Here is a 13,645-nt window from a genome sequence, read left to right as displayed (position 1 = left end):
TCCAACAGATCTGCAAGCTCCTAGAGCTAAAACAGCTTGACAAGAGAATCTTTCTTCAGTAGACTCAATCATTTTCCAAAGCTCTCTGATTACCTCTGGAGAGCCATAGCCTTTGTCCAGCCTCTGCCACAGTACTTGTGAACCCTGAGCTGTATTATTAATGTGAACTGACCGAACCCTTCTCGCATGTTGCAGTGATTCCCCACCAAGCCATTTACTGAGGAGGTCGAGCTCTTCGCTGGGGTTGAGATTTAGACGTTCCAGGACAGATAACCAGCAGATTGATTGTCAAGTTGTTTTCGTCCTGCTGCAACTTGATCGTGATGAGTCAGATACCAAGCCACATCTAATGCACCTGTGGCTCCTGAATGAGTGTCCTGAGTTGTGGAGACTGGTTTGCCAGATGTGTGTCCTGGGATGGATGGAAGTTCAGTCTGTCCATGTCAGTGCAGATGGGATTGACATTAGTAGCAACTCTTCACTGAGGTCTTTGCTGTGCTGGGACTGCAGAAGGGGGTGTTGTGGTCTTTGCTGCTGTAGACCTTGACTGTCAATACCTGGACACTGTGTCAGACATAATGGTTGAGCTCTCCTTGTTGAGCTGGAGCACTGACTTCAAACAGCCAAAATGCATTTGGACATACTCTTTAGTAAGATGTTTGGCTGTTGTGATGGCAAAGCATGACTGGGGTTAGTCTGGAGTGTGGATGCTTCCCAGGCAATCACTGTGTAAAGATTCTTCTTCTGGACAATGGATTTGATCATAAGAGTTCAATTTCAACTGACAGACAAAATCGCCCAGTGGTAGTTTAAAATGCTTCACTTTGTCAACCTGCCCACTTATCAATCCCTATTCAGATGTTTTATATTTATTTCACTGAATTAAAAAAAGGCAATGTCTTGTTAGCTAATTTTGTGATATTTCATCTCTTGTAAGCTTCAGCATTCCTGGCAATTCTCAGGTGCTGACTGATAACGTAGTGCTGATGTGAACACTGAGGCCAGAGCCAGTTCTCTGAGTATTGAACGGCAGCAGAGTTTGCTCCGCCCCTCAGTTCCTCCCTACAATTGACTGACCGAGCTCAGCAGAATATAAATTCCAGCCGTTCGTGCCCAGGGTACTGGATGCACCTGAGGTGAGGCTGGCCCATTGGAGACGGATCACTGTGAGTACCAGAGGGACTATCTGGGTGTTGCTGACACACACGAATGGGAGTTAATTGGGGATGCTTTGTTTTAACAGGCTGGAGACAGGATGAATTACTTCATCCCCATTGTGTTCATGGTCTGCATTTACCTGCCGGGATCTGACAGTGCAGGTATGTACTTGTTCTGATATAAAATATTCCTGTGTGCAAACACCATTCAGGGTGCATCTTAGCACAGTGGTACTGAGGATCACGAGACATTGGAGCAGAATTAAACCATTCAGCACACCCATTCTGCTCTGTTACTCCATCATGGCTGATTTATTACCCCTCTCAACCCCATTCTCCAGGCTTCCCTCCATGTGGGGCAGCAAATCCCAGATTCCATTCCCAATCTGACCTCATCTTGTGGTCCTGAGATTCCAGGTTCTCCCCCAGCCGGTTAGATACTACAGGAATGGGACACACACACAATTCAAACCCTTGGTGGGTGTGAACCAGTGTTCTGGATAAACTCATCAGCAGGAAATGTTATTTGGTAATTTGAGAGAAGATGTATTGTATCCTGATCAAATGCTGAAACAGTCACTTAATTGTCTTCAAACTTTCAGGTCAGAACCTATTTTCTCAGGTTGATAAATGGATGGTACATAGAACAGTACAGTGCAGTAATCGGCCCTTCGTCAGATCCACGGCTGATCTAAACTGATCACATCTGCCTGTGGAGGATGTGTATGTCTCTACTCCCTGCCTGTTGATGTGTCGGTCTGAATGCCTCTTAGCTTTGCTATTGTGTGTGTTCTATTTATTATAAATTACTATGATTGTACATTTAGATGGAGACGTAACATAAAGATTTTTACTACTCATGTATGTGGAAGACGGAAGAAATATAGTCAATTCAATTCCCCCCACAGTGCATTCCTGGTATCCTACAGTCTGTGTAAGAAGAAAATCTGTCTCACAAATCTTTAAACTTTCTCCCTTTTACATTAAACCTTGGCATCTTAGTATTTGACATTTCAACCTGCAAAGCAGACTCTGAATATCTACACTATTTATGCCTCTCTTGATTTGACTGACTTGTCAGGAACCTTCTCAGCCTCTGAGCCTCCAAAGAAAATAATTCAAGTTTCTTTAACCCCTCCTCCTGCTGAATAGTTTCCAACTCAGGCAACACCCAAATTAAATTCTTCTGCACTTTCTCTGAAGATCCCACACCCTTTCATTGATCTGATCTGAAAACTGACCATGTGACAGGAACAGAGTGGGGATAATGAGCAGGTGTGAAGCAGGCAGTAAAAGTAAAGACCCCTCCCACTCCAGACATTCTGTCTACCCCTCTCCCACCCCAGACATTCTCACACCCCAGACATTCTCACACCCCAGACATTCTCTCTTCCCCTCTCCCACCCCAGACATTCTCACACCCCAGACATTCTCTCTTCCCCTCTCCCACCCCAGACATTCTGTCTACCCCTCTCCCACCCCAGACATTCTCCCACCCCAGACATTCTCCTTACCACTCTCCCACCCCAGACATTCTCTCTTCCCCTCTCCCACCCCAGACATTCTCCCACCCCAGACATTCTCCTTACCACTCTCCCACCCCAGACATTCTCTCTTCCCCTCTCCCACCCCAGACATTCTCACACCCCAGACATTCTCTCTACCCCTCTCCCACCCCAGACATTCTCACACCCCAGACATTCTCTCTACCCCTCTCCCACCCCAGACATTCTCACACCCCAGACATTCTCTCTACCCCTCTCCCACACCAGACATTCTCTCTACCCCTCTCCCAACCCAGACATTCTCTCTTCCCCTCTCCCACCGCAGATATTCTCTCTTCCCCTCTCCCACCCCAGACAGTCTCCCTACCCCTCTCCCACCCCAGACATTCTCTCTTCCCCTCTCCCACCCCAGATATTCTCTCTTCCCCTCTCCCACCCCAGACATTCTCCTTACCACTCTCCCACCCCAGACATTCTCTCTTCCCCTCTCCCACCCCAGACATTCTCACACCCCAGACATTCTCTCTACCCCTCTCCCACCCCAGACATTCTCACACCCCAGACATTCTCTCTACCCCTCTCCCACCCCAGACATTCTCACACCCCAGACATTCTCTCTACCCCTCTCCCACACCAGACATTCTCTCTACCCCTCTCCCAACCCAGACATTCTCTCTTCCCCTCTCCCACCGCAGATATTCTCTCTTCCCCTCTCCCACCCCAGACAGTCTCCCTACCCCTCTCCCACCCCAGACATTCTCTCTTCCCCTCTCCCACCCCAGATATTCTCTCTTCCCCTCTCCCACCCCAGACAGTCTCCCTACCCCTCTCCCAACCCAGACATTCTCTCTTCCCCTCTCCCACCCCAGATATTCTCTCTTCCCCTCTCCCACCCCAGACAGTCTCCCTACCCCTCTCCCACCCCAGACATTCTCTCTACCCCTGCCCACCCCAGACATTCTCCCTTCCCCTCTCCCACCCCAGACATTCTCTCTACCCCTGCCCACCCCAGACATTCTCTCTTCCCCTCTCCCACCCCAGACATTCTCTCTCCCCCTCTCCCACCCCAGACATTCTCCCTTCCCCTCTCCCACCCCAGACATTCTCTCTACCCCTGCCCACCCCAGACATTCACTCTTCCCCTCTCCCACCCCGGACATTCTCTCTCCCCCTCTCCCACCCCAGACATTCTCCCTTTCCCTCTCCCACCCCAGACATTCTCTCTACCCCTGCCCACCCCAGTCATTCTCTCTCCCCCTCTCCCACCCCAGACATTCTCCCTTCCCCTCTCCCACCCCAGACATTCTCTCTACCCCTGCCCACCCCAGACATTCTCTCTTCCCCTCTCCCACCCCGGACATTCTCTCTCCCCCTCTCCCACCCCAGACATTCTCTCTACCCCTGCCCACCCCAGTCATTCTCTCTTCCCCTCTCCCATCCTAGACATTCTCTCTTCCATTCTCCCACCCCAGACATTCTCTCCTACCCCTCTCCCACCCCAGACATTCTCCCTTTCCCTCTCCCACCCCAGACATTCTCTCTACCCCTGCCCACCCCAGTCATTCTCTCTCCCCCTCTCCCACCCCAGACATTCTCCCTTCCCCTCTCCCACCCCAGACATTCTCTCTACCCCTGCCCACCCCAGACATTCTCTCTTCCCCTCTCCCACCCCGGACATTCTCTCTCCCCCTCTCCCACCCCAGACATGCTCCCTTCCCCTCTCCCACCCCAGACATTCTCTCTACCCCTGCCCACCCCAGTCATTCTCTCTTCCCCTCTCCCATCCTAGACATTCTCTCTTCCATTCTCCCACCCCAGACATTCTCTCCTACCCCTCTCCCACCCCAGACATTCTCCCACCCCAGACATTCTCTCCTACTCCTCTCCCACCCCAGACATTCTCCCACCCCAGACACTCTCTCCTACCCCTCTCCCACCCCATTCTTTCTCCCCTCTCCCACCCCTGACATTCTCCCTACACCTCTACCACCCCAGACATTCTCTCTTCCCCTCTCCCGTCAGGCAGAAGATATAAAAGCCCAAGAGCACGACCACCAGGCTCAAGGATAGCTTCTATCCCGCTGTGATAAGACTATCAAACAGTTCCCTACCATAATACAACAGACTCCTGACTTTATAATGTCCATCATCGTGGCCCTTGAGTGTCTTATTGTTACCTGTACTGCACTCTCTCTGTAACTGTTATACTTTATTCTGCATTGTGTTATTGTTTGATCTTGTTCTACCTCAACTGATGAATTGCTATGCAGGGACAGTATAAAACACAGTGAACCTCAGTACATGTGACAGTAGTAAGCTAATTTATCAATTTACAAATGACTCTGCCACCCGGAAGGAGAAGGGAAGTGAAGAGTGGGCTGAAAGATGGCAGATGGAGTTTAATGCTGATAAGTGTGAGGCGCTACAGTTTGGTAGGACTAATCAAAATAGGACATACATGGTAAATGGTGGGGCATTGAGGAATGCAGTAGAACAGAGTGATTGAGGAATAATGGTACATAGTTCCCTGAAGGTGGAATCTCATGTGGATAGGGTGGTGAAGAAAGCTTTTGGTATGCTGGCCTTTATAAATCAGAGTATTGAGTATAGGAGTTGGGATGTAATGTTAAATTTGTACAAGGCATTGGTGAGGCCAAATTTGGAGTATTGTGTACAGTTCTGGTCACCAAATTATCGGAAGGATGTCAACAAAATAGAGAGAGTACAGAGAAGATTTACTAGAATGTTACCTGGGTTACAGAGAAAGGCTGAACAAATTAGGTCTTTATTCTTTGGAGAGTAGATGGTTGAGGGGGGACTTGATAGAGGTATTTAAAATTATGAGGGGGATAGATAGAGTTGACGTGGATAGGCTTTTTCCATTGAGAGTAGGGGAGATTCAAACAAGAGGACATGAGTTGAGAGTTAAGGGACAAAAGTTTACGGGTAACACGAGGGGGAACTTCTTTACACAGAGAGTGGTAGCTGTGTGGAATGAGCTACCAGTAGAAGTGCTAGAGGCAGGTTTGATCTTGTCATTAAAAAAAAAATTGGATAGGTATATGGACAGGAAAGGAATGGAGGGTTATGGGCTGAGTGCTTGTCGGTGGGATTAGGTGAGAGTAAGCGTTTGGCACGGACTAGAAGGGCGGAGATGGCCTGTTTCTGTGTTGTAATTGTTATGTGGTTATATGGTTACATGTGAGCACCCTCAGCTCCCAGACCCCACAGTCCCCTTTGGGCTTCCTCCACCATCACTGGGTCAGAGTCATTCCCAGTGGAAGGGGTTCCTGCCGGCTACTCTCACCCGGTTTACCGGCCTGTTGAAATGGTGTACCGGAGAGTTGCTGCTGTGGCATGCAAAGAGCTACTTGGTGCCACAGTTGTGAACCGAGTGTCTGGTGGGGCCGACGGAGAGTGAGCTGGTGTGACAAGCCTGTCAGTGTGTATTGTACTACACTCTCTCTGTAACTTCAACTCAGTCACAATGGTGCAATGTACTGTCATAATGTTAATAATAAATTGTTAATAAATGGTTAAAGACTACATTTGCAGCACGTAACCGCCCACACTGGACCCCCTACAATTCACCTACTGACAGAACCCGTCTATCGATGACACCATAGCCACACCACTACACACTGTCTTCCCTCACCTGGAGAAGAGGGATGCACGGATTAGAGTGCTGTTCAGCTTTCAACACTATAATTCCCTCCATACTTGACAAGAAGCTCAACCAGTCTTGAGCAGCTGGATCCTGGACTTCCTATCAGATTGCTGACAAGTGGTAAGGATGGGCTCCCTCATCTCTGCCCCTCTGACCGTCAACACAGGTGCCCCCCGGTATTGTGTTCTGGGTCCCTTCCTCTACTCGACTGTCCTGCCACACACAGCTCAATCTGCTGATCAGATTTACAGATGACACGACACTGATCGGCCTTATCTCTAGTGGTGATGAGACAGCCTACAGAGGAGAGGTTAACACCCTGACACAATGGTGCCAGGACAACAACCTCTCCCTCAAAATCCGAAAATCAAAAAAGCTGATTGTGGATTACAGGAGGAACGGAGTCAGGCTCACCCTGATCAATATCAATGGGACTGGAGTTGAGAGGTGAGTAGTTTCAAATCCCTGGGTATACTCATCACCAAAGTTCCCATCTGGACTGTAAGTGCCGGCTGTATGGCAAAAAAGGTACAACAGTGTTTCGTCCATCTCAGGCGACTGAAGAAGTTCAGCATGGGCCCCAAATCCTCAAGACCTTCTACGGGGTCCCATTGACAGCATCCTGACTGGCTGCATCACTGCCTGGTATGGGATCAGCACCAACCTTGATCGCTGGGCACTGCAGAGAGTGGTACGGACAGCCCAGATCATCTGTGGATGAGAACTTCCCTCCATTGGGGACATTTACACCAGCAGGTGCAATGGGGGGTGCTAGAAGATCATGGGGTACACCATTCACCCCAACCATAAATTGTTTCAGCTGCTTCCGTCCAGCAAATGGCACCACAGCATTAAAGACAGGACCAAAAGGCTCTGAGACAGATTTTTAACAGAGTTTTACTCCCTCACGCTCTGGGATGGATGTAAGATTTAAATAAATTCAAATTCACATTCAAATAATAATGTTGCCAGGTTTGACACAGGCAAATGAACATAACCCCCATTGTTTTACATTTGCCTGATGGAAATGACAATGTCTCACAGTCACTTCACTTTGCAAACCATATTTCTCAGCATCCAGCCCCTGCTGTGGCCAGAAACCTGTGCTCTGTAGACAATCACGAGGAAATCTGCAGATGCTGGAAATTCAAACAACACACACAAAATGCTGGTGGAACACAGCAGGCCAGGCAGCATCTATACTCCTGACGAAGGAGTCCTGACCAAGGGTCTCGGCCCGAAATGTCGACAGTGCTTCTCCTTATAGATGCTGCCTGGCCTGCTGCGTTGCACCAGGATTTTGTGTGTGTTCTCTGTAGACAATGTGGTTTGCAAAGCTGTCCTTTTAACTCCAGACTGTCTACTGCTTGCAATTTACATTAAGAACTCTAGACTGTTTCCATTTTGAATTAATAATCTGCTATATTCACATAATTTCTTATTTCCAGAATAATCTCTGACATATAAAGCAATTGGGACTTGGGTGCTAATGGGGCAGTTTTCTGAAACAAACACCAGTGACGTCCAGGACTGCGAGCATTTTATGTTCCAGGGACAATTGTTCAGGATTGTGATGGAGAACTTGCCTTGTGTGCTAATGACTGGGACACCTAGCTAGGGACTGCTGGAAAAGACAGAGGGGTAAAGGAGATGATGTCCTCTCAGGCCATGGCTGGAGGTAGGGGGGATCTAATAAGGGAAGAAGGTTGAACAGGAGGGGAACATTTAATGTGAATTATAATCAAGATCAGCACAATACTGTGGGCTGAATGGCCTATCCAGAGCTGTTCTGTTCTATGTTCACATCCCTAAATTGTCTTCTGTTTGGTTGATGCAAACAAGAACATCTCAGTGCCCAGGTGTTTCTGGAGATACTTTGCAAGGACATCGGGGCAGGGTACAAGTTCATGGTGTCGGAATTCAATGATCGGGCCATTTGTGGGTGCCCCACTGGTTCTGATTAATATCCCAGTAATATACCAGTCCAGTAATACTTACTACTTCATGCGGCCATGAAATCCAGCCAAGTACACGTCACAAACAACTCCTGCTTCGAGTAAAGAGATTTGTTCTTTCTGACAGTGCCCCACCTCACAAACACAGACCATTGGTGACATTTCAAACTGTGACTTAACCACATCTAACTCTTTATGTTTTACACGTCTGGGAGGGAAATCGCTGATATTTGAAACGGAATCAAACGACAGCTATGTCAGAGTTTTCCCATCGTCTTTCACCAATTTGACCGCCTTTACTGTCTGCCTCAGGGCAGCCTCTGAATTGACCCGCAGTTACAGTTTATTCTCCTATGCAACGTCAGGTCATGACAATGAACTTTCGATTTGGTACACAGCTAATGGACACATCACCCTGTATATATACAATGAGATTGCAGAGTTTTCCCTTCCAAAAATGGATGCCTTGTTGAGACACATCTGTGTAACCTGGGAGTCTAAAGAGGGTTTGGTTACCATCTGGGTAAATGGGAAACGCTCTCTACAGAAAATTGTTGGAAAGGGTTATGTTGTGCAAGGTTCTGGTCAATTTATTCTTGGTCAGGATCAGGACAGTGTTGGAGGAGGTTTTGACATACAACAGTCCTTTGTTGGGGAGATAACTGATGTTAACATGTGGGATTTTGTGCTTGAAACCAGTAAGATTGAGACAGCAAATGAGGGATGTTTCTGTACCGGAGGCAACATCATCAACTGGGGAACAACTTCCCACGTATCAGGAGGGACGGTGACAATCAAGGACAATAATGACTGCATATTTTAGTGCCTTGGCTACAAAAGGATACAAATGTTCACAGGGAGCACTTTCTCCCCAAGGCAGTCTTACTGAATATGACCTTTCATTCCGATCTTTTCTCTCTAAATCAGATGATCAGTAGATATAGTGAAGTTGATTCTCGAATAAAGGGCTGTTCATGTCTGGGTAAGGGACCACTCAGTGAGTCCTTCCAGTTGCTCATCAACTCTCACTGACTGGAGAATGGCTTCAGACTCAGTGTAGAAGAGTCTCGCTCATTCTCTGTCACACGTTGGGAGTTGGATGGGGTGCAGAGAGCAATGAAGGATGTTTACAGGGATCAGATGTAAACTCCAGAGTACTATCCCACTCACTGAGCCTCATTTAACACGAGGAAATTACAACAACTGCTCAGGACAGACGAGCCCTCCCTCTTTAACCAGACTCCTCTCCTCATCCTTTCTGCTGGCCCCTTCCTCAGATCCCACTGGGAATAGTTCATCCCGGTTAAAAGGTGCACCAGCACAGAGCAGTGGCAGGGACATTTTCTGCCCTCACCCTGACACCCACAGGCAGACAATGAAGTGTCTGGGGCAGGGGTGGTGATGGTGATGGGCAGACATGGAATCTGGGGAAATCCCAGTGGTGGAAGGTGACTTTGTTTGTGCTGATGGGTGTGGTGAACTAGATATACCTGTCTGACTGCTCCTGTGGCTCCTCCCACAGACCCTGCTGACTGCTCCTGTGGCTCCTCCCACAGACCCCTGTATAAAGGCGACTGTGGGCTGCTGCTCTCCGCTCATTTCCCCCAGGATGTAGTGCTGTTTATTCTTCCAGTCAATAAAAGCCGATATCTCACTTCCTAAGTCTCAGCGTGAGTTATTGATGGTGCATCAATGGGAATTATTAGTCTCTCTCTCTCTCTCTCTCTCTCTCTCTGTCACATTGTTTGTTACACCAGGCTTTGGAAAGCTCACAGAATGTACTGTGCCACATGTGACTGGGATTAAACTGTAACACTGCTGTTTTTCAGCTGAGTAAATTAGCATCAAAACAAAAATGATTTTGTGTGTGGTTATTACTCTGTGTGTGTGTCTGTGTGTGGTCTTCAGTGAAAATTCAGCTCACTCTCAGTTCCCATCATTAAATCAACACAAAAGACCATAAGACATAGGAACAGAATTGGGCTATTCACCCCATCAAACCTGCTCCACCATTCCATTATGGGTGATTTTTTATTCCTCTCAACCCCACTCTCCTGTCGTCTCCCCATAAGCTTTGATGCTCTTACTAATCAAGATCCTATCAATCCAAGCTTTTAATAATAGATTATTAGATTAGATTAGATTTAGCTTTGTTGTCATTGTGCCGAGTACAGATACAAAGCCAATGAAATGCAGTTAGCATCTAGAAAACAGTAACGCCTATGGGAATGACATCCAGAACTGTGAAATACAACAACCAACAAGCCACATTGAGCTTGTATGTGGTAAAAACAGAAAGACCAACATTGTGGGGTTGATGGAGAAGATCCTGAGAGGTAAGACTTATGAGCACTTGGAGAAGTATAATATGATTAGGAATAGTCAGCATGACTTTGTTAAAGACAAGTTGTGCCTTACGAGCCTGGCTGAATTTTTTGAGGATGTGACTATATTTTTGAGGCTTACTTCCCTCACAGGAAAATAGCCACTCACAGGAGACCTTGCCCATGCCCAGGATTACGGCTGCACAGGTGGAAGGTCAACTGAGGAAGATCTGTACCAGCAAGGCGGCTGGACTGGATGGAGTTTCCCCACGATTACTGAGGGCCTGTGCGACTGAGCTGGGAGAACCACTACAGCGCATCTTCAACATGAGCCTGGAGCAGAGAAGAGTACCCAGACAGTGGAAAACATCCTGTATTGTCCCAGTACCGAAGAAACCACAACCAAAGGAGTTGAATGACTTCAGACCTGTTGCCTTGACGTCGCAAGTGATGAAGACCATGGAGAGGCTGATAATACAGTATCTGAGGCCACAAACCAGGCACGCCCAGGATCCTCTTCAGTTTGCGTATAAGGAGAAGGTGGGAGTGGAGGATGCTATCATGTATTTGCTGCACAAATCACTCTCTCACCTAGATGGGGCCAGTTGTGCTGTGAGGATTACATTCCTTGACTTCTCTAGTGCCTTTAACACCATCCAGCCCAAGATCTTAAGGCACAAACTAACGGAGATGGGAGTAGACTCTCACATGGTGGATTGGATAGTGGACTACTTGACAGATAGACCTCAGTATGTGCGGTTGGGAGACTGTAGGTCTGACACGGTGGTCAGCAGCACAGGAGCGCCGCAGGAAACCGTACTCTCTCCGGTCCTGTTCACCCTGTACACAACAGACTTCCAATATAACTCGGAGTCCTGCCATGTGCAGAAGTTCGCTGATGACACGGCCATAGTGGGGTGTGTCAGGAATGGACAGGAGGAGGAGTATAGGAAACTGATACAGGACTTTGTGATATGGTGCAACTCAAACTACCTGCGTCTCAATATCACCAAGACCAAGGAGATGGTGGTGGACTTTAGGAGATCTAGGCCTCATATGGAGCCAGTGATCATTAATGGAGAATGTGTGGAGCAGGTTAAGACCTACAAGTATCTGGGAGTACAGTTAGACGAGAAGCTAGACTGGACTGCCAACACAGATGCCTTGTGCAGGAAGGCACAGAGTCGACTGTACTTCCTTAGAAGGTTGGCGTCATTCAATGTCTGTAGTGAGATGCTGAAGATGTTCTATAGGTCAGTTGTGGAGAGCGCCCTCTTCTTTGTGGTGGCGTGTTGGGGAGGAAGCATTAAGAAGAGGGATGCCTCACGTCTTAATAAGCTGGTAAGGAATGCGGGCTCTGTCGTGGGCAAAGTACTGGAGAGTTTAACATCGGTAGCTGAGCGAAGGGCGCTGAGTAGGCTACGGTCAATTATGGAAAACTCTGAACATCCTCTACATAGCACCATCCAGAGACAGAGAAGCAGTTTCAGCGACAGGTTACTATCGATGCAATGCTCCTCAGACAGGATGAAGAGGTCAATACTCCCCAATGCCATTAGGCTTTACAATTCAACCGCCAGGACTTAAGAACTTTTTAAAAGCTATTATTAATGCTGTCTGAGATAGTGATTTAGATGCATATCATATTTTTTTTACTGAGTCAAGTATTGTATGTTATTAGTTTTTGCTACAACAAGTGTATGGGACATTGGAAAAAAAAAGTTGAATTTCCCCATGGGGATGAATAAAGTATCTATCTATCTATCTATCTATCTATCTATCTATCTATCTATCTATCTATACACATTGATGAAGGAAGAGCAGTCGATGTAGTGTATATGGATTTCAGTGAGGCATTTGATAAGGTACCCCATGCAAGGCTTATTGAGAAAGTGAGGAGGCATGGGATCCAAGGGGACATTGCTTTGTGGATCCAGAACTGGCTTGCCCACAGAAGGCAAAGGGTGGTTTTAGATGGGTTATATCCTGCATGAAGGTCAGTCACCAGTGGAGCGCCTCAGGGATCTGTTCTGGGAGCCCTACTCTTAGTGATTTTTATAAATGACCTGGATGAGGAACTGGCGGGATGAGTTAATAAGTTTGCAGATGACACAAATGTTGTAAGTGTTGTGGATAGTGAGGAGGGCTGTCAGAGGTTACAGCAGGACATTGATAGGATGCAAAACTGGGCTGAGAAGTGGCAGATGGAGTTCAACCCAAATAAATCTGAAGTGGTTCATTTTAGTAGGTAAAATATGATGGCAGAATATAGCATTAATGGTAAGACTCTTGGCAGTTTGGAGGTTCAGAGGGATCTTGGGGTTCAAGTCCATAGGACATTCAAAGCAGCTGCACAGGTTGACTCTGTGTATTGGCCTTCATCAATCGTGGAATTGAATTTCGGATCTGAGAGGTAATGTTGCAGCTATATAGGATCCTGGTCAGACCCCACTTGGAGTACTGTGCTCAGTTCTGGTCGCCTCACTACAGGAAGGATGTGGAAGCCATAGAAAGGGTGCAGAGGAGATTTACAAGGATGTTGCCTGGATTGGGGAGCATGCCTTCTGAGAATCGGTTGAGTGAACTCGGCCTTTTCTCCTTGGAGTGACGGAGGATGAGAGGTGACCTGGTAGAGGTGTATAAGATGATGAGAAGTATTGATCATGTAGATAGTCAGAGTCTTTTCCCAGGACTGAAATGGTTGCCACAAGAGGACACAGGTTTAAGATGCTGGGGAGCAGGTTTAGAGGAGATGTCAGGGGTATGTTTTTTACGCAGAGAGTGGTGAGTGCGTGGAATGGGTTGTCGGCAACAGTGGTGGAGGTAGATACGATATGGTCTTTTAAGAGACTTTTGAACAGGTACATGGAGCTTAGAAAAATAGAGGGCTATAGGTAAGCCTAGTAATTTCTAAGGTAGGAACATGTTCATCACAACTTTGTGGGTTGAAGGGCCTGTATAGTGCTGTAGATTTTCTATGTTTCTATATTTCTATGTGATTAGCTAGGACAACCACAACTTGATTGGAGATCCACTC

At 47.4% G+C, this 13,645-nt stretch overlaps 1 protein-coding gene across 1 annotated transcript; it reads left to right on the top strand.

Annotated features, from left to right (window-relative positions):
* The first annotated feature begins 1,057 nt into the window (after positions 1-1,057).
* On the top strand, positions 1,058-10,140 carry LOC140719573 (mucosal pentraxin-like). Its single transcript, XM_073034281.1, has 4 exons — positions 1,058-1,166; positions 1,244-1,323; positions 1,876-1,880; positions 8,500-10,140. The coding sequence occupies exons 2-4, from the start codon at positions 1,256-1,258 to the stop codon at positions 9,105-9,107; spliced, it is 681 nt and encodes a 226-aa protein (XP_072890382.1). The 5' UTR covers positions 1,058-1,166; positions 1,244-1,255; the 3' UTR covers positions 9,108-10,140.
* The last annotated feature ends 3,505 nt before the right edge of the window (positions 10,141-13,645 follow it).

This window comes from Hemitrygon akajei, chromosome 32, assembly GCF_048418815.1.
Source record: "Hemitrygon akajei chromosome 32, sHemAka1.3, whole genome shotgun sequence".
Classification (NCBI taxonomy): Eukaryota; Metazoa; Chordata; class Chondrichthyes; order Myliobatiformes; family Dasyatidae; genus Hemitrygon; species Hemitrygon akajei.
The sequence above is the reverse complement of the archived record's forward strand: the minus strand, read 5'-3'. Positions and strand labels throughout refer to the sequence as shown.

Coding starts and splice junctions, on each gene's coding strand:
- LOC140719573 (XM_073034281.1), top strand. CDS start 1,256: ATGAATTACTTCATCCCCATTGTGTTCATGGTCTGCATTTACCTGCCG.